We start from the raw sequence: 18,609 nt of genomic DNA, 5'->3' as shown, positions 1-18,609 counted from the left end.
TCATTACCTAGGCAGTATTGATTAGATCATTGGCCATTGCTGATTGAACTCAACCTCTAGCCCTTTTCCCTTCTCTGGGGTTTGGGGCTGGGGTGGGGGAGACTGAATGTTCCAACCTCTTATCACATGGTTGGTCACCTCATTAACATAAACTCAGGTATGGCTGAAAGAAGTTTTTATAAACATCGAGACATCTTTTTTGTTCTCATCGCTTAGGAAATTCCAAGGGTTTTAGGAGCTCTGTGCCAGAAACAGGAACAAAGACCACATATATATTTCTTATTATAAATCACAATCACAATCATCCACTGGTAATCCTGGACAAATTATTTACCATTTCTAAGCCTCTGTTAACTCATTTGTGAAGTAACAGTACCTGTCTCATTGGGAAGATTAAATGCATTCAAAGATCTTAGCACAGCCAGAGAGTCATGGAGATGCACTGTCCAGGGCGCCCTTCAAGGATTTGCTGCCCAGCTGCAGAGAGCCACCAAGCTGAGGTCACGCCCTTGCCAGGAGGAGCTGATGACTGAGGGAGAAGGGTAGGGATGGATAAAGGCCTAGCTGTTTCTGCTTGATACGGGACATTAATGGACAATACTTGCTCTAGAATTTTCCACCAGTGTGACCAAGAGTTTAGGGGGCCTGCATTGTAGATTGACCTCTTCTCCCTAACCGTGCTTCTTCCCCTTTTCCTTCACAGGTGGTGTCCCTGATACCCCAAACTCTGTCTCCAGGGCTGCTTCTGAAGAGCCCAACCTGTAGTGTCCAGCAGACAGTAAGCACCCAATAAATGTTAGCCACTGTTCATTTTTTTAAATTATTGCATTAAAATAGGAACCAGAGTCCAAGATTGGGCATTCTCTTCCCAACCCATCCAACCCCTGCTCTACAAATTCCTAGTGCTATACTAATCCTTCATTGTGCTAATACCTTGGAATTACCCTTTGCTATAGACTGAACGTTTGTGTCTTCCCCAAATTCATATGTTGAAATCCTAACCCCCAATGTAATGGTATCAGGAGGCAAGGCCTTTGGGGGGCAGTAATCAGGCCGTTAGGGTAGAGCCCTCATGAATGGGCTTAGTGCCCTTATAAAGGAGATGCCAGACAGCTCCCTTGCCCTCTTTCCATCATGTGAGGATATGAGAAGGGGGCCATTTGCAACCCAGAAGAGGGCTGGCCCTCACCAGAACCAGACCATGCTGGCACTCTGATATCCGACTTCCAGCCTCCAGAACTATAAGAAATAAATTGCTGTTGCTTATAAGTCACTCAGTCTATGGCATTTTGTTATAGCAGCCTGCACTGACTAAGACACCCTTCCTCTGACTTTAAGTTCCTGAAAGGCAGGGCCCCAAACTAAAGCTTCCTTCTTTCCTCCACTGATTTGTTAGCTCACATGTAATAGGCACACCACTTGAGTTTGCGTTTTGTTTTTAAATTTTATTTATTTATTTATTTGGTTGTGCCAGTCTTACATTGCAGCAGGCGGGCTCCTTAGTTGCGGCTCACCGGCTCCTTAGTTGTGGCATGGGAACTCTCAGTTGCAGCATGCATGTGGGATCTAGTTCCCTGACGAGGGATCGAACCCAGGCCCCCTGCATTGGGAGCTAGGAGTCTTAACCACTGCACCACCAGGCAAGTCCCTTGAGTTTATTAATTTTTAACTTTCCTGGGTCGAGAACTGCAGCATGGTATTTTTGTGTGGCTGAATTCTCTTCCAACATGTATAATCTAAATACATTTCTATTATCCTAGGCTAGACCATTATTATCCTAGGCTAGCCCAATAAGCAGGCCTATACTCATTACACTGTGCAGAGGGATGGGAATCCACTAGCTGAGGTTTGATCCACCCTGCAGTTCACAACATGCTTTGGGGGTACCTTGGGGGTATCATGTCATCTAATCACAGCACTGGTTATCTCACAAGGGCCCTAAGTCTGGCTCCTTCAGGAAGTGCAAGGCAGCCCAGAGCTGCAAATTTTTTCTGCATAGTTGATGTGCCTGCTACAAAATACCAGTCAAGAAAGATTACCATTATGGTGCATATCAGCAAAGCAACAGTGTGAAGACTGTCCTGGTTTCCCTAAAAACTGGAAACTGGCCAGCCAGTTAGGAGGTGGTTTTCTACCCACAGAAGTCTGTGTAATCACAGCACTGACAGCCAGAGGAAGCTGAGCTGCCAGCTCAAAGCACTGACACACCTGACTACCACCCACCCACCACCGACCACGGAAAGTATCGTACTTTGGAGTTATATGGGTTTTGAGAGCCTGCCTTAAGAGGAGCCTGGGGTACCGATAGACTACCAACCCGGAAGTCAGCAGTCCTAAGTTCCCCTGTGAACTCTGTGCCTTGGGCAAGTCACCAAAGCTTCCGTGTCTTCATCTGTGAAACGGAGGCTTTGCCACCAGTTGCTGAGACCCCTTCCAGCTCTCATGCTCGGGTGTCTATTGTTTCTGTGCAGGAGGAGAAAAGGAACCACGCTTTCCCCAAAGCGTAGCTGCAACTTGAGTAAAATGAGACGTTGGCGGAGAAAACAGTGAAATACTTCAAAAGAAAAGAGAGTTGCCAAACTGCCCCGTCAACCCCAAAGCCAGGCTGCTTTTGGATTCCTGTGCATCAGCAGCTCTGTCAGTGGCCTCGTCCTTCTGAACAGCTTTGGTAGCTCTCTCTCTTTTCCGATGGCCTTGATGACATTGCCAGCAGATTGAACCGGAATATCCTGACCTCTTCCCGGGGTCTGCTCAACCTTGGACACTCTCTCTGCCCTTTGGGCAGGCAGTGATAATCACAGCAGTTTCACCCTTCCTGGGCCCTCTCACAACAGGGTGCCCGACCTCGGAGCCCACGCAGCCGCAGGGCTCTGGCTAAGAGCCGCTTTCTGGGAGGCCCAGCAGACGCTGAGGCTGAGCCCTTCCCATTCCTCCCACCCCCACCTGCCCTCTGCACACCACATTCATGTCCCCAGCTGGCAGGGACTGGAGACTCTCCGGCCACCTTTCCAGGCGTGGCTTTGCTGTGGCACTGCCCTGACTCCCGTCACGAGGCAGCAAGGATTCAAGAGAAGGGAGAAGCAGACTGCTCAGGACGCTAAGACCATCAGAATTTCCGGATCACCTTGTCTGTCTGTGTCTCTTTATGAATGAGAAATGAGAGGCCCCGTGTTTCCAAAGCCACCAGTTAGTGGCGGAGTTGAGAACTGGAGCCAAGTTTCCTGATCCGCATCAGGAGCAGTCCCTACCTGATTAGCTACATTTTCTCTCCCTACTTGATCTCAGTGGAATTAAGGATGTATGATATTCTAAAACTTGTAGATTGCTTGACAAGATTTTTAAAACCCAAGGAAATATTCAAGGGAAATGAGAGCTTGGCCGTCATCTCTTCAATGAAGCCCTCCCTGAGCCCTTAACTTGAAGGTTGTTCCCTGAATGTCCTTGCTGTGTATCTGGACCCCATAGGGAACTTCACTCCCAATAGGACAGCATCTGAACCTGATTCATCTGGGCCTGATCTCTCTCCACATAGAAGAAAACTCACCAGCTCCCTTATTAAACCGAGTCAACTCCTTCAAGAAGAGAGAATCCTGAGGCCTGACCCAGGCCCCCCACGGGAATCCAACGCCAAAAATGCAGCCACCACCAGACGGCGGCTCCTTGTCTTCCCTCTGACCCAAGCCCAGGCTCAACCTCTTCTCTTAATTTCCTGTTGCACAGCAAAGAACCAGGATGAAACACTGAAGCAAGGACTCCTTATCAGCTCAAGTCAGCGAAAGAAAGAGTAACAGGAGGGCAGATAAGAGGCTCAAAGTCCAGGCACTTACACTTTTGGGGGTGAAGAGGGTTCCCTACTACATCCCCCCCTCCCCTTGCCGCCCCCCAGCCTGTCTTCACTCTGTTCTGTTCAAACCGTCTCTGCTCTTGGCTCCTCCGGACGCCTTTTCCTGGTTGGTTCACCTGCTAACGTACCAAGTGTTGCAGCATATCTTCTAGCCTGTTCTAGCTCTGCTCGCAGGCTCAAAACCTGTCTCCCGCCATGGATGGCAAACCCCACGCACGTAACAGGCGCTGAGTAAATACTGGTGCCAGACTAAAATATGGTACGATCACACGGGCCGAGGAAAGTGGGTCATTTAGAGGGAAGAGGGAAAGGAAAAGAGTAAGGAAAATGATGACACGTTCTTAAACAAAAGAGGCCATTTAATAACAGCATCGGCGTGAGAGCGATCAGGTAGGCTGACCACTTTGCCAGCAGCTGGGGACTCCCGCTAGGAAGCCAGTCAGCCTTCTCCTGTGGCGTCAGTGAAAGAACCCATGTATGCATGCTGGAGGTGAGGGTGGGGATGCAGGAAGGACCAAGGCACTGTATACAACCTAAAAAAGAGACGAGGACGAGGCGCTCAGGGTTTTTCTTTTAATTATTTACCAGGTAAAAAAAGAAAAAATAGTGATTGTTTCTCTTCACCCCCAACATTTCAGTTTCCCAAGGCCGAGTGGGAGAGAAACTTGTTGAACAGTGATTTGTGCTCCTGGCCTGGAGCAAATTCCTCCCCTCTGTTCTCCGTCACCCTAAGCAGGAGGGGCAGGGCCGAGGGCCAGGCAGGCGTCTGGGACTGCGCAGCAGAGAGGCAGTGTGGCTGGTGTCTTTTCTTCTCCCTGCTGCCAGCGCACTCAGGCCCTCTCCTGCCTGTCCCCCTCCGCCATCCTCCCCCACTCGTCAAAGGAAGTAGGAAGACGGGCCTTCAGGAGGCGGGGCCGGGTGCAGAGCAGGACCGGGGGAGCACACAGCAGACGTGGCCGAGGCCACTGTCCTCTGCTTCTATTGCACATCCTGGCTCGGATCCCCTGCCCCGAGTGGTGGGCTACAACGTAAAATGCTTCTGAAATTCAAACAACCTGCTGTTGTCTGCCAGGCTCAAGAAGGGGAGGTGTGCTGTTGTGTGGCTTCTTCTGATTTATGTATTTAAGTTATATTTAATTTATTCACCACGGGGGCAAGGCAAAGATGATGCCTTTTTAAGAAAGCATATGGGGTTTGGACACCCGGGGCCCTGTAGTCACCTGGGCTTCTCCTCGTCAAGTTCAAAAGACCAAGAGTAACCATTTCTCCAGTCAGCAGATCTTCTTTTGCATAAGATGGAAGAGGCGGCAATGGCCACCAACCCCACAAGCCCCCTCTCCAACTGTCACGACTCTGAGCCACTCAGGGGTTACCTCTCTTTCTGAACACCTGGAGAATCTGAACCCCAGGGGAGAAGCTTTCACACTGCGTGTTTCTCCATAACGTGGCAGCTGTTTGGTTCTCCTTCTTCTCGCTACCAATGGAAACAGAGTGGGGCTGGGAAGAGCTGTGTAACGGACCTACTGACAGAATAAACTCCTCTAAACACAGTGAGGGTGGGGGACGAGGACAGATTTTGATTTGGCAAAGCTGCACGAATCTTTCGCCTTCGCTGGCCGGAACAAAGCTGGTGGGGGAAGACAAACCTAACTGAGCCTGTGGCAGGAGCCGCAGGCTATGAGAGATGACAGGGCAAACACAGAACTGTATAAACTGTGGCACTATAAAGATGAGAAGGCAGGGCCATGAGCCCAGCTGGCAGCACGCCTCGGGAGCACGCTTCCGGAAATTCTATCTGTCCCGTAGTAAGTGGTGGCATCCAGATACATCAGAATGGTTGTCCTTCCTCCTCTTTCCAACACATTCTGAGAGTTTCTCGTTTAAATAACTATGTACACACACACAAGCCTGGTCTCTCTTTGACATGAGGGTCCTTCACTTGAGGGTCCTACAATGGCTTTAGAGAGTCGGTTCCAATTGTCTTTTTGGAGATTTACTGCTTGGGACCAAACCTGCAAGGAGAAGAAATGACTGAACTCTATACCAGGTAGATCTTTGAGATGAAAGCATCCCAGTGTTTAAGGGACCGAGTCTGAATAATGAGCCCACAACTCCCTCACCCGACTTCGGTACTCCGGCAGATTGGGCAACGGGGCTGAGACACGTTAACCTCAAGCCTCGCTACTGTCAGCCAGAGGACCACAAGCCCACCAGCAGCCCTGGGAATACAGCTCCGTACCTCCCTCTGATAAGGACAGTTTCTCAAGTTCAGCTTCAAGTTCAGCGTCCGAGATCCTAGGGGTAGGCACACTGTTGGTATGAAACGTCTCCTGGGGATTGTCGGGCAGATCCAAAGGTTCTTTGGTGGTGTCCTGAAGGAGGATGTCCAATTCCTTCTCCAGTTCCTCACTGTCAAAGTCTGGAAAGAAAAGACGACATAAGGACACATAAAGTCCAGGGAGGAAATGCATTAATGAGTCAAGGATTGAGGACTGCAAACCCAGCTTGGCTTTACAAAAGATGCCCAGGCCTCCTTGAAGGTTTATTAAAAAAATCGTGTGAGTTGGGAGGCAGAGGACACCTTCAAGCAGATATGCTTTTTCCATACACAGAGCTGAGTCATCAAGGAGGTGTATTTTGCTAACATCATGGAATGGACCCTGCTTCTCCTTGCCCTTGAAGAGGCCTAGGGAGTAAGGGACGCCGGAGCACCAAGGGGTCATTAGCACAGCCTATCAAGGAGGAAATGCCAATTCCTTCTCCTTACTCCTGTGGAGAAGCCCCACAGAGAGGGGAGGGTGGGCCAGCCCTGCCTGCACCAAAAAAACCAGATCCACGGCCACACCTATCACAGCACAAGGAGCTGAAGTCATCTTAGAGAGGAAAGAAGACGGAATCACCATGTCAACTCACCTAAGCCATTGGTTACCCCACCAGCCAGAGTCTGAGAAACTTCGTCCTGGGTGTCACACAGCTGTAAGAGAAAAGCACAAGGCCTTGAACTCTGAATGGTCTTTGGGTCTCAGTGTTCAGGGTTACAAAGTAATGCTGCCCCATTGGAGAATCAAGGAAAGCGTCCTCAAGTTCACAAGGTAAACAGTTTGGAAAAGAAGGAGGTACGACAAAGTCACTTCTCTCCTCAGGAACTGCCTTGTGTAGGTGTGTCCTCCCACCCCCTCCTGTACCTCTTGGATCTGATCCACAAGGCTCTCTGCCTTCTCCACTGTGACATCCTTCATGGAGAGTTTCAGTGCTCCTACCCCGGCCTGATACGCATTGAAAACCTAAAGAGAAAGCAAAGTTATCAGTGCAGATAAAGAACACTGGGCAAAATACAGACAATACTGTTTCATCTCCAAAAGAAAGCTTTGTGTTTTTTTTTCCCCACCCATGCATGATTCACTCCATGTCCACTGAGGCCAAAACTGCCCAATGGGAGAGGCAAAGGCAGTCCCAGGCATATCCTGAAAGAACCCAGGCCTCCTCCAAACAGCAAAGCCAGCCACAGCAGAGGGGATGAGCGGTGGACACCGCAGAGACCAGCCAAGCACTGGGGCAGAGGGGCAGTGGCTACCATCTGATCTGTCTGCGAGGCATAGATCCGGTCCAGGATGCCTTGAACAGTGTCCAGCTTGGCATGCAGGGCTTCGATGCGCTTCTCCGTCCGCTGCTTGGCCTTGAGAGACCTCAGGGCCTGGGGGGGCGGGGTGTGGAGACATGGTCATGGTCAGGGTCAGACCGGGCAGGCGAAAGGGCTAGAGGAAGAGAGCACTTCCCAGATGATAAGACCACCCCAGGTTTGTAAAACAGGCTGTGGTGCCTGGGCCACCCGCAGACTGTTCCCCCCGAGAAGGTCGCTCCCTGAACTGGGGCTCCTCTTGCTGTGGGCACAGGTACACAGCTGTGGGGGGAAGAGAGAGAACTCACCAGCTGCTTCTTTCCTGCTCGGCATGCCCGGCGGGCTTCTTCTTTATTCCTACGAACAAAGGGACAGCTCAAGATGATGAGGCCAGAGGATGCGGGTGGCAGGGTCCTGAAGTGTCCCCAAGAGTAGCACTTTTAGTGAAGGTACTTTCAAATCTGAAGATCAAATTCATTCCACCCAATGGCCAGAAAAACGATGCCCAACAGCCCACCGCCAAACCCCTGCAGCAAGCTGAGATGCGGGCTGGGCGGGTCTGCCCGTGGGAAAGGCAAAGGACCAAGGAAAAGCGGTTTCAACCCACAGCGGGGGCGGGGCGGGTGGGCGGGGGTGTGCAAACATGCTGACGAGGCACCCTGAAGACAAATTCCCATCCTGGGAGCCAGGAGGTAGGGAGTGACTTCCTAACACCACCAATGACGCTGGCCTTCCCACAACGTGGGGTTTCTCCCACTGTAAGAGGGCGTGAACAAGCACATTCTAATTCCATGTCTACATACCCTACTTTTTGGAGAAGTGGTAATGTGCCTTTAGCAGGGACGCCTTGCACAGTCATTGGAGGGGAAGAGCAGAGGTCCCTCAGCAAGACCCCTGGAAGGCAGAGACCTGTCTCGTTCACTACTGTATCCCCAAGTCCCCAAGACAAGGCCTAGCTCAATAAACACTGGTTAAGTGGATACTGGCACGGAAGAGCATAAACGTAGTGTTAAAAGCTGTACTCTTTGGGGGAGGAATTCATTTCTTTCTCCTTTGTGATAGTCTGTGCTTTCCATGATGGCTGCACTGAACAGTCAGTACTTTCACAATTAGTAAAAAAAAAAAAAAATAACCTTTTTTTTTTAAGCGCCCACGGACAACAGCTCTAAGGGCCAGGGTGGGGGTCAAGGGTGCTCAGCTCAGGGGGAGTTACCTCTCTGCTTCCTGGGATAAGGACTCCACCTTGCGCGACAGCAGCTGTTCGCTCTGCATCAGCTGGTAAACCCCGACATCTACGTCGTTGACAGGAGAGACCTTGGCGTGTGGGCCCCGGGCAAACTTCACAATCTGAGGGACAGGGACAAATTACTGCTGCCCCGACCCCAAATGCTGAGAAATCACCAGGCAGGGATGCTGGCGGGCATGTCAGTACACACTGAACAAGTCCTCGGTGAGTCAGGGAAGGAGCAGCGAGTTTCCATACCTTCTCCCCATTCTGCTCAAGGACGGTGACTCGCTTCTCTTTCTGCAGCTGCAGCAACACCAAGTAGAAGGTCCTCTCGTCCAGACAGGAGCCCGCACAGAGGGTGCTCAGCTCCGACAGGGCCACCACGGGGTGGGAGGAGAGAGGGGAGTTCTGATACAGACGATACACCTCCTCAGCCTTCTCCTGCAGGGAAAGTGAAAGGTGCTTGCGGGCTCTGATCGCTGCCCACGGAACCCGGAGAGCCCTGACCCCGTGCTTCAGATCCACGATCACACAAGGCAAGAGCAGGGGAGCACCGACCCTGTCTTCAGCTTTGGAAAAGGAAAAAGGATTTGTGTTTTTTTAAACCTCGGAGGAAAGTCTGGGGAACACGGATGAAATGAGGTACGTAATATATTGGGAGCCAGATGTGCGCTTGCCCTTCCATCTAGGACTTCATGTCTCTGCGGCTCCCTGGCCCGTGGTCCCCCAAGGGGAGAATGAGGTGGTGTGGTGGAGTGCAATGGCCAGGAATGAGAGCCAAGGCCTGGTGGCTGGCCTAGCCCGTGTGACCCTGGACCAGTCAGTCTCACGGGTCCTGAGCATCCCACTCACCAACTGGAGAAGGTGGATGAGATGATATTTAAATTCCCTGCCAATCCTGGTCTCTCCATTTTTATGCTAAATGGCAATCCTGCAAACCGGAACATTATTGAGTCTGTAAGGAGTCTTATGTGACAAATGGGTGGGATAGGATTTTTGTGAGAAGTCTAAGAAATACAAGTTCCAAAAAACAATGCCACTGTCTTCCTCTTTCACGGAAATTACTCTCTTGGTCTCCTGTAAACAAGAAATATTTACTGAAGTATGCACAGAATGCTATGAAAATACAGGGAAGGAATACCCAAGGAGTTCATAAATTGCTCACAAAAAAAAAAGATTGTTGAGCAGAATCCTGTAGGGTGAATAAGTCATTAGGTGAAGTCAGTGGGAAGGGCATCGTGGGAAGAGGGATGGTCATGAGTCCCTCAACGGCAGGGAGTCTGAGTCCAGTGTGGTGTTTATGGATGCGGGTGGGAAGGGCTGAGAAAGCAGAAGCCCTTCTACCGCATACAAAGTGTAATGTATCTTCTATGCTGTCCTTTACTCTGCAGATGGTGGGTAGTCCCTGAAGGGAAGGCCATGGCTAGATTAACAGAGATGTAGCTGACAACGGGGAAAGGATGGATTGTAGGAGTTAGGCTCAGAGGCAGGGAGACCACTGATGCAAGAGAATACGAGGGACTGAACAGGGCAATGGGAATAGGGACAAAGAGGGAGGGATTCAAGCAAAAGTTAAAAGATAAAACTGACAGTCCATGGTGACTGGGTCTGGGGGGAAAGGCGAAAGAGGAATCTAGGATGACTCCTGGGCTCTGGCTTGAGTGACTGGGTGGATTGACAGGAAGAATTCAGGAGGAAAAGCATACTTTAAAGGCAAGACAAAACATTCCATTTTGGACACGTTGGTTTGGGGTGCTTGAGATTGTACAGGAGATAATTGGATATAAAAATCTGAAGCCCGAAGGAGACGCCAGGACAGGAGATATATTAATCTGAAAGTCCTCAGCATATAGAAGGTAGTTAAAATCGCAAGTATAAATGAGTTACCCAAGGAAATGCAGAGAGCAAAGTAATAAGCTGAAGGAAGACCAACGTTCAAAATGTTCAGGAGATGAAGGAACTCACAAAAGCGATGCAGAAACTGCTTGGGGAGAACCAAGGAGAACCTGCACTGCAGTGACAACAAAGTCAAGGTAACAGAAAATTTTAAGCAGTGAGTGGTCAACAGTATCCAAGGCAGCAGAAGAGTCTAATAAGACAGAAACTAGAGCTTTCATTAGATCTGACTGTGCTGTCAGATAAAGACATTTACTACAAAGCTACTGTAGTAAGAACGGTGTGCTGTCCACACACACATACATTAATGGTACACAACAGTAACAAACGATGTTAAGACAACTGGCTACCCATTTAGAAGAAAACAGTTTTTCTCTACCACATATACAAAAATACATACCGAATTATTAAAACTTAAATTGAGAAAATGAAAGTATAAAATAATTCGAAGAAAATATTTTAAAAATCTGGTAACCTTGAAGTAGAGGATGCCTTCCTAAGCAAGAGGAGAAATTCAAGAGCCATAAAGGAAAATGTGAGAACTCTGACTGTAGAAATATAAAAACGTTTATATAGTAAAAGACATCATAAATAAAAGTGAAAAGCAAACAAGAGACTGGGAAACAATATTAACATTCTTAATACTAAATATATTATATATCTATCTATCCCTAATAAAGAACTCCTACAAATTAATATAAAAGACAAAGAATCCAAAATAAAAACAGGCAAAGGATATAAAGAGGCAATTCACAGAAAGGAATATGTAAATGGCCAGTAGATAGGTGAAAAGATGCTCAAATCACAAATAGGAAGTATCATTTTTGTTCATCAAATGGGCAAAATTTGAAAGATTGCTGGTATCCAGTGCTGGCAAGGATATGAAGAGACTGGACACTTTAATGCAATCTTCATGAAAGTGTAAATTTATACAAACTTTTGAAAAGTAATTTGGCAATTTCTGTTAAAATTTAAAATGTACATATGCATTTCTAGAAATCAATTCCATAAAAATAAAAGTAGAAGTACATACATGTAGGCACAAGGCTGTCAAAGAAGTATCTTTTTGTAGTAGGGAGAAATTGGAATGACTCAAATATCCATTTGGTAACTATTGCATAAATTGTGGCGTGTTTATAGATTATTCTGCAGCCATCCAAAAGAATGAAGTAGATCTATATTGTGTAGGGACCTGGAAAGATGCTCATGATATACTAAGGTGAAAAATAAAAAAAAAGGAGGTTGCAGACCAATAGGTGAAAGCAGATTCCATTTCTGGAAAAAAAAATGGAGTGTATGTATATACATATGTATGTATGTGTATATTCATTTATTTACTTAACTAATATTTACTGACTCTCTACTATGTACCAGGCACTGTTCCCAGAGCCCATGGAACTTCTCCTTCTGGTAGGGGAGACAGCTTATATAGTAGATAAGTAAACAAGTAAATAAGATTTCCAGGAAGTATTAAATGCCAACAAGAAGATACAATGGAAAGTAATATAATAGGCTCAATAAGAAAAGATGCGTGTGTTTTTACAGACACAAGCAGGAAGGGAATGGACCCAAAGAGATGGAAATGGGATGAATAGAAAGGAAACTTTAACTTCTTTCTTTAAATTTTTAAATAGCAAAATCTATGGGCAATTTTTACTTTTTGGTATTTTTTTCAAATAAAATTAAAAGTTGCTGGCTGCCTTCTGTGTTTAGACTTGGGAAAATCAATTTACCGCAGAAACGGGCTTTTTTGTTTTATAAAAATATCCAGATAAGACCCTTTATTTTCACACATGAAAACAAGTCTCTAACCCAGGAGAAAACTGCATCTTTGAGGTCACCATATATTTGATAGCAAATGTCACCGAAAGAGAATAAGTATGAAGTGTTCTATTTAGTGATGTAAGCTGGGTACAGATTTAACAGTCCATGCCCCTGAAGAGCTAAATTTATTTTTCTACCTAAATAGGATTAGACTACTTTGCTGTCAAAAATTATTGTTGGTTCTTAGAAGACCTATGTAATTCCACTCCCACCTCCATCTCTGCGTTTGCTCTCAAAAGACTGAGTCCAAAATCACATCTGTGGGGATAAATGGATCTACCTCTCTTTGCTCCAGACTGGAGGACCCCAGAGGTAAAAGACCGCAGGGAGGGATGGAGCTGGCCCAGAACCACCTAAAACACCCCACACCCCACTGTGAGGTCTTGGCTGAGCCCTGGAGGTCCTGAAGGTCAGGGCCCTGGGCGGGGAGGGGGTGCAGCGCAAAGGGAGAGAGGTGTTCCCCTGAAGAAAATGCATGCTGCTCAGTCAAAACTCCCGGGGGACAGAGAGGGTTGGTAGATTTTGGAGACCTGCTCCCCAGGCCGAAGGGTGGTGCTGGGGGGGCGTCTGTGGAGGTGAGGAGAAACTGGAGCTTCTCACGGGGCAGGGGCGGGGGATTCCGACCTGCGTCCAGCGGTGTGGAAGCCTCCAGGGCTATGCAAGGGCCCTGAGGTTGGGCTTGGTCTGTGAGTTTCAAAAATAACCACTGTCTCCGAGTCTACTTCTGCCACCTGGTGTTCAGTCAACTTTATAAACACACACACGCACACACTTAAGGTTACTATAACCTCGCCCACAGCAATCGGGTGGAATGATGGGGGTGAAGCAGGTCTGCCCTGGGTTAAAGGGTGTGTGGAGGTGAGGACGTGGGGACAACAAGGAGAGACAGAGCGGTGACTAGGAGGGGCCCCAGGTCCCACAAGGAGTCATCCTGAGATGGGAGAACCAGAGTGGGTTTAGAGGCTGAAGAAGGAGAGCACCGACAGAGAGGGGGAAGGAATATACAGATCTGGAGGGTCACAGATGCCACAAAGGGTAGGGACAGACTCGAGAGCACATGTGGAACACAGGAAGGACACTTCATCCTCTGAGCTTGGGGAGAAAGCAGGGCTCAGAGGAAGTCAAACTGGAGGTGGGAGGACAGACAGCTGAAGGCACGACTAAGGGGGTTCTACCTTCTCAGTGCAGTGACTGCAGAGAATGCAAGGCGTGTGGGAGGGCCAGAGGGGACAAGAACGCTGGCCTGCGGAGTGGCTCCCAGGGCCCTCCTAAAGCTGGGGACCTTGAAAGGGGCCCCAGGCTTGGCGATACAGTGATTTTCTCTGGCAGGGATGGTGGACCATGGGGCTGATCTAAGGTGGCTGATTTGCTGGTGTCTCTGGTGTGGCCCGAGAGAGCTGCAGAGGCACCCGAGCGTGTTGATAAGGGAAGCAGTCAAGCATCAGCTGCATGCTCTGGGCTGCAGACAGAAGGCAGGCCAGGAGGAAGCCGACTGACCAGGAGAGCATGAAGGGATCAAGGGCCTGGTGGCTTCTTTGATGGAGGTAAGTAAGTACAAAAGAAGGACATCTGAGCCTAGTTCGCTGATTTAGGGGAAGGCAAAGCTGAAAGTCTAAGGTCCTCAGAAAGAAATTTTTGCACATAAACTACAGAAGGCAAAGCATTTTCTAAACTTTAGTTTATCATTAATCCCTACAAATACAGAAAAGAATCAACTGTGTGTTAACTGACAATTCCTAGACAGAGGCTCACCCTTGAAATGTACAGGTCCAAATAACAACTAAATACTACAAAGTACAGAGAAAGGGAGGTTAGATAAACTCAGTTATCAACTCTGTCACTGTGTAAAAAAGATCTGTTCTTTTTCTAACCATTCACCCAAGCAACCCAAGGAACGTGGAGGGTCCTGCCATCACTCCAGATGACACCCAGACCTCTTGCTTCTGAACACCCACCTTAAGAAGCTCCAGGGCCACGAGCACCTCCTCGGCAGGAACCTTATTATCCCCTAGCATATTGGAAAGAGTCCACTTGAGGGGCTTCAGCAGGAAGACTCCGACCCCCCAGGAGATCCAGCTGCTGTCTACACTGGCCATGAAGTCTGACTCCCGCTGCAGCTCCCCTCGACTGCAGGCAATGAAAGAAAAAGACATGTAGTAGGCTTACTGCAATGTCCCGACCTCCCTCCTTACCCCCAAAGAGGAATTTGATCATCCTCATAAACACCATTTACCAGGCACCTACTCCGTGCCAGCTACTGGGAGCAGTACGGTTTATGCTCCAGCTCTAAGCCTCACAATTTTCTGCAAGAAAAAATTGAGGGACTGAGAAGATGACAGAGGCCAAAGCTAAACTATAACTTGGCTCCAAAATGCAAGCTCTCCACTAAGACTACAGAGAGGCACAGGAGGCCACACAGCCTATGTTGAGACTTCCCGTTACAAACGGAGCTCAAAACGATAAAATGAAAACAGCAATAATGGATTAATGTCAAGAGCAAGACATGAGGAAGAATACCAAGGCGTTCAGAGAAAGGGTTTTCTGCTATTCCTAAGCTTGGGTGGAGATAAGACACAAGCATTTCATGGTACTAGGGTTAAGTAGCTAAATTTACTGAATGCTTCCCATGGGCCAGTCACTATGCTAAGGGCTACATAAGGAGTGTCTCTTCGAATACTCACAATAAACCTAAGTATAATTATCAACACATTTTATAACTGGTCAAACTGAGGCTTATGGAGGGGCATGTTATTTTTCCTCTGTCACATAATTTAGCACGTGGCAGAGCCAAGATTTGCACCCAGGCCATCTGGCCCTCACGCAAAGCTGTTAACTACTCTGCTATGCTGCTTCTATGGAAAAATATCTCCCTGAGAAATTCTTCAGGTCCCAGACCCCATCAAGCACCAAGAGGCATCAGTGGAGTGCCAGCAGTCAGGAGAGGAGAAATCGAGGTACTAAAGGTCTCTGGGTGGGAAGTGGCAGAGGATGGTCCTGTTGTAATAAGGAAGCCCAGACTCTTCCTGCCCCTCACTGACTTTTTCAGCTACTGTCTCCCCACGTTGGGCATGAACTGAAACTGCCCACAGTACACTTTCCTAGAAAGGTGAACGTCCAGAAATGGCTTGCCCCATCAATGTCACCAAGGGAAGGGGGCTGGGGAGAAGGGAGATCTCTTAATCAGGAAGAGCAGAGAGCTAAAAGCAACATATCAAAGTTGACTTTCGTCTTCAGTCACGGAGGGAGTCACTGTGATAGCGAAGCGCAAATGCTTTAGAATCAGAAGACCAGGGGTCCAGCCCCGGCATGACCTCTATCCAGCTGTGTAACCCCCAGCAAGTCGCTCGATCTCTCTGTGGCTCAGCTTCCTCTTCTGTCTGCTGAGGATAATTCTGTCACCTCACCCACAGGACTGCTGAGGGAGCCAGATGGTGTATGCATAATACCTGCCCGCTGCGAAGTGCAGTACGTCTGTTTGATGTGCATGCTACCGCCTCAGGAACCTCCAAAACCCTGCACCTGTCGCACAGGTAGCACCTACAGGACCTTCTCGGGTCACCAAGAGAGGCCAGACACATGACCTGTGGCGGGGATGGGGTGGAGGCTGCTGGCAAGACCCGTACAGGCCTCTTCCCCACCACTACCTTCTTCTTAGCTCTGCCCTTCCTTAGTTCAATAAATCCTGTCTCACAGACATTCTGTTCCGGGGTTATTCAAATGTGGAAGCCCCTATGAAATAACTACATAACGGGATTCCAGTCCAGACAAATCACTGTCACCTCCGCCAGGCTCGCTTCTCCTCTTACCGTCTGGATCTCATCTAATCAGGCTATCCTGGCCCCTCAATCTCCCCCCATACCCCGACTCCCTCTCCCTCCAAACACCCCTAACCCGGCCTCCTTCTTCGCCCACTGAGCAAACACAGACGGCTCCTGGAGGCCAGACCCCGGGCTGGGCGAACGGCCTGGGTCCCTGCCCGCGGGGAGCCGCCCCGCCCCCGGAACGGGCCCGCCCTCACCGCAGCAGGTCCTGCAGCACGGTGGCCAGCCCCAGCGGGACGCTGCCTTTGCGCTGAAAGGCCTCCTGCAAGTCCCGCAGACGCAAGCGCACCACCCCCTGGCGGCGGCTGTGGCTCAGCACCAACGGCGCCCAGAAGCCCATCTTGCTGTCCCAGTCGGTGCTGTTCACTTCGCGACTCCTTTTGAAAGCGGAGAACAGGAAGGACAAGCGCTCCTCATCCTCCTCCCACTCGGGGGGCAGTAGGCCCGCCGGGTCTCCGCCGGCCGGGGCCTCGGCCTCCCGCTCCGGGGACCACATTGGAACCCCAGCCCAGCCGAGGCTCCGAACACAGCACTGGCCCTGACCCCCTTCCGCCCTGGTTCCTTCCCGGCTTCCGTTCCTGGGCCACCTCCTCCTCTGTCATTACGTCACCGCCGCGTGAAATAAGTCCCGTGCTTCCTCACAGCGCATGCGTTTCTCTACCGGCTTGCGCCAGGAGGCGGGATGATGACCCTATTTTCCGAGAAACTCAGAGCGCTTGCGCCGACCCCTCCTCCCGCAGCCTTTGTGCGGAAAGGAGGACGTAGCGCTTGCGCGGCGGGTAAGTGCGTGTCGCGACCCCTCGGTAATCGTGGAGTTTGGCATAGTGTTGTAGAGAGGCAAACGATTATGCTCAGACTTGCGGTGGTTTCAGGTAGTAGGACTGGAGAGTCCCGCTAAGGGGCGCCAGAGGTACCAGGATCGCCCGCGTGGATCACCGTTTAGTGCTCCTAGACCAGGCGTTCTTACTTCGGACGTTTAATTTAAACTTCCAAGTTAGCTTCCGTTTACCGTAATATCAGCGGATAAACGACACTGTTGGTCACTCAAGCTCTGTGACAGTGTATACGCCGAATTTCAGGGATATATAAGCTTCTACTTGCTCCCCACCTTCTGGAGTGTCCCTCTGTTTCCTTCTCAGAATCAATATCCTATGGATCCCTTAAGATCCAGCTTAATTCTGATCGTCCTTGAGGGACTTCCCTGGCGGTCCAGTGGTTAAGACTCCGCTATTCCACTGCAGGGGGCATGGGTTCCATCCCTGGTGAGGGAACTAAGATCCCACATACCACGCGGCGCCCCCCCTCCCCCCCTCCCAATCTTCCTTGGAACCTTTTCCGACTGTCCTGATGATCTCTTTCCTGGACTGAACAATTTAGCATTTACTAGTCTGTGTCCTGATATTTAAGCAATGGCTTAAATATCTACCACGCATAGTGGTTCCGTAGAAATATTTCATAAACTGAAAGGTGAGTAACTTGACTCTTGCCCTTCTAATATCTTAGGCTCTTGTTCGAGTCTCACAAAAAAAATCTCATGAGCAAGAAACACGTCCAGTGTGTTAAGAATAAATTGGTTTTCTTTTTAACTGAACCTTTTAAAAGGCGAAAGGAGGCCTCCGCACGCATACTGGCTCTCGGGACTGCGGGGCGGCGAGGCTGCGCGCTCTTCTCGGAGCCGCTCGCTGCAGGAGCGAGTCCGGTGCCCCAGCCAAAGCCCGCGAAGCCGCCGCCGCCCCGCGACGACTACCGCCGCCCCTGCCCTGCCGCCGCCGCCTCGGGACCAGCTGTATGATTAGGCCACAGTCTTCAATGAGTAGACATATTCCTCAGATCTGTGGTGTTCTTGGTCACACGTTTATGGAGTTTCTGAAGGGCAGTGGAAATTACTGCCAGGCACAGCACGACCTCTATGCAGACAAGTGAACTGTAGAAATGCATTATACTCCACAAAGATGCCCCCATAAGAGTGGTTAGAAACAATGATTATTTATAAATAATAAATCTCATTTTGTGCTGTTATAGAACACCTCCATTTTGAAAATCTGCCTGTACAGAAGCACATGTTTTTTAAGGTCTCCAGGCAAAAAAGCCTTATAGTTAATTTTAATGTTTGCACTTTGGGGGTAGAAATACTTGGTTATTGTAGCGAAAACAATTCTTAATCATAAAATTTCTGAAATTCTTGTAATTTTTTTTCATACTTACCTGAAGTTGTTTACCAACTTATTTTTGTTTGAAGTGTGATTCCCAACCTCTCTTGCAAAAAAAAAAAAAAAAAAAGAAGTGGGTCTCTGCTAATGAATTGAGCAGACATTTAATATTTTATACGCCTTTTGAGCTGTGTAACTTAATATTTGGATACTTGACCATTTGTTTT

At 49.0% G+C, this 18,609-nt stretch overlaps 1 protein-coding gene across 2 annotated transcripts; it reads right to left on the bottom strand.

The window, feature by feature from the left end:
* Positions 1-4,403: 4,403 nt before the first annotated feature.
* CHMP7 (charged multivesicular body protein 7) lies at positions 4,404-16,792 on the bottom strand. Of its 2 annotated transcripts, XM_061199414.1 has the most exons (10): positions 16,430-16,792; positions 14,367-14,538; positions 8,947-9,132; positions 8,677-8,810; positions 7,772-7,820; positions 7,419-7,538; positions 7,030-7,128; positions 6,758-6,818; positions 6,084-6,263; positions 5,717-5,856 (listed from the first exon to the last, which is right to left on the bottom strand). In XM_061199414.1, the coding sequence occupies exons 1-10, from the start codon at positions 16,726-16,728 to the stop codon at positions 5,804-5,806; spliced, it is 1,353 nt and encodes a 450-aa protein (XP_061055397.1). In that variant the 5' UTR covers positions 16,729-16,792; the 3' UTR covers positions 5,717-5,803. The 2 variants fall into 2 exon arrangements, with proteins under 2 accessions (XP_061055398.1, XP_061055397.1); XM_061199415.1 differs by lacking the exon at positions 6,758-6,818 and having other exon boundaries at positions 4,404-5,856.
* Between the last annotated feature and the right edge of the window lie 1,817 nt (positions 16,793-18,609).

Source organism: Eubalaena glacialis, chromosome 9 (genome assembly GCF_028564815.1).
Source record: "Eubalaena glacialis isolate mEubGla1 chromosome 9, mEubGla1.1.hap2.+ XY, whole genome shotgun sequence".
Taxonomy (NCBI): Eukaryota; Metazoa; Chordata; class Mammalia; order Artiodactyla; family Balaenidae; genus Eubalaena; species Eubalaena glacialis.
This window is presented reverse-complemented; position numbering and strand designations above follow the sequence as displayed.

Excerpts from the sequence above, each read along its gene's own strand:
- CHMP7 (XM_061199415.1), bottom strand. The coding sequence starts at position 16,728 with ATGTGGTCCCCGGAGCGGGAGGCCGAGGCCCCGGCCGGCGGAGACCCG. Across the intron at positions 14,539-16,429 it reads GTGCTGCAGGACCTGCTGCG|TCGAGGGGAGCTGCAGCGGG; the intron begins GTGAGGGCGGGC and ends CATTGCCTGCAG. Across the intron at positions 6,264-7,029 it reads TTGTGGATCAGATCCAAGAG|ACTTTGACAGTGAGGAACTG; the intron begins GTACAGGAGGGG and ends TTTTCTTTCCAG.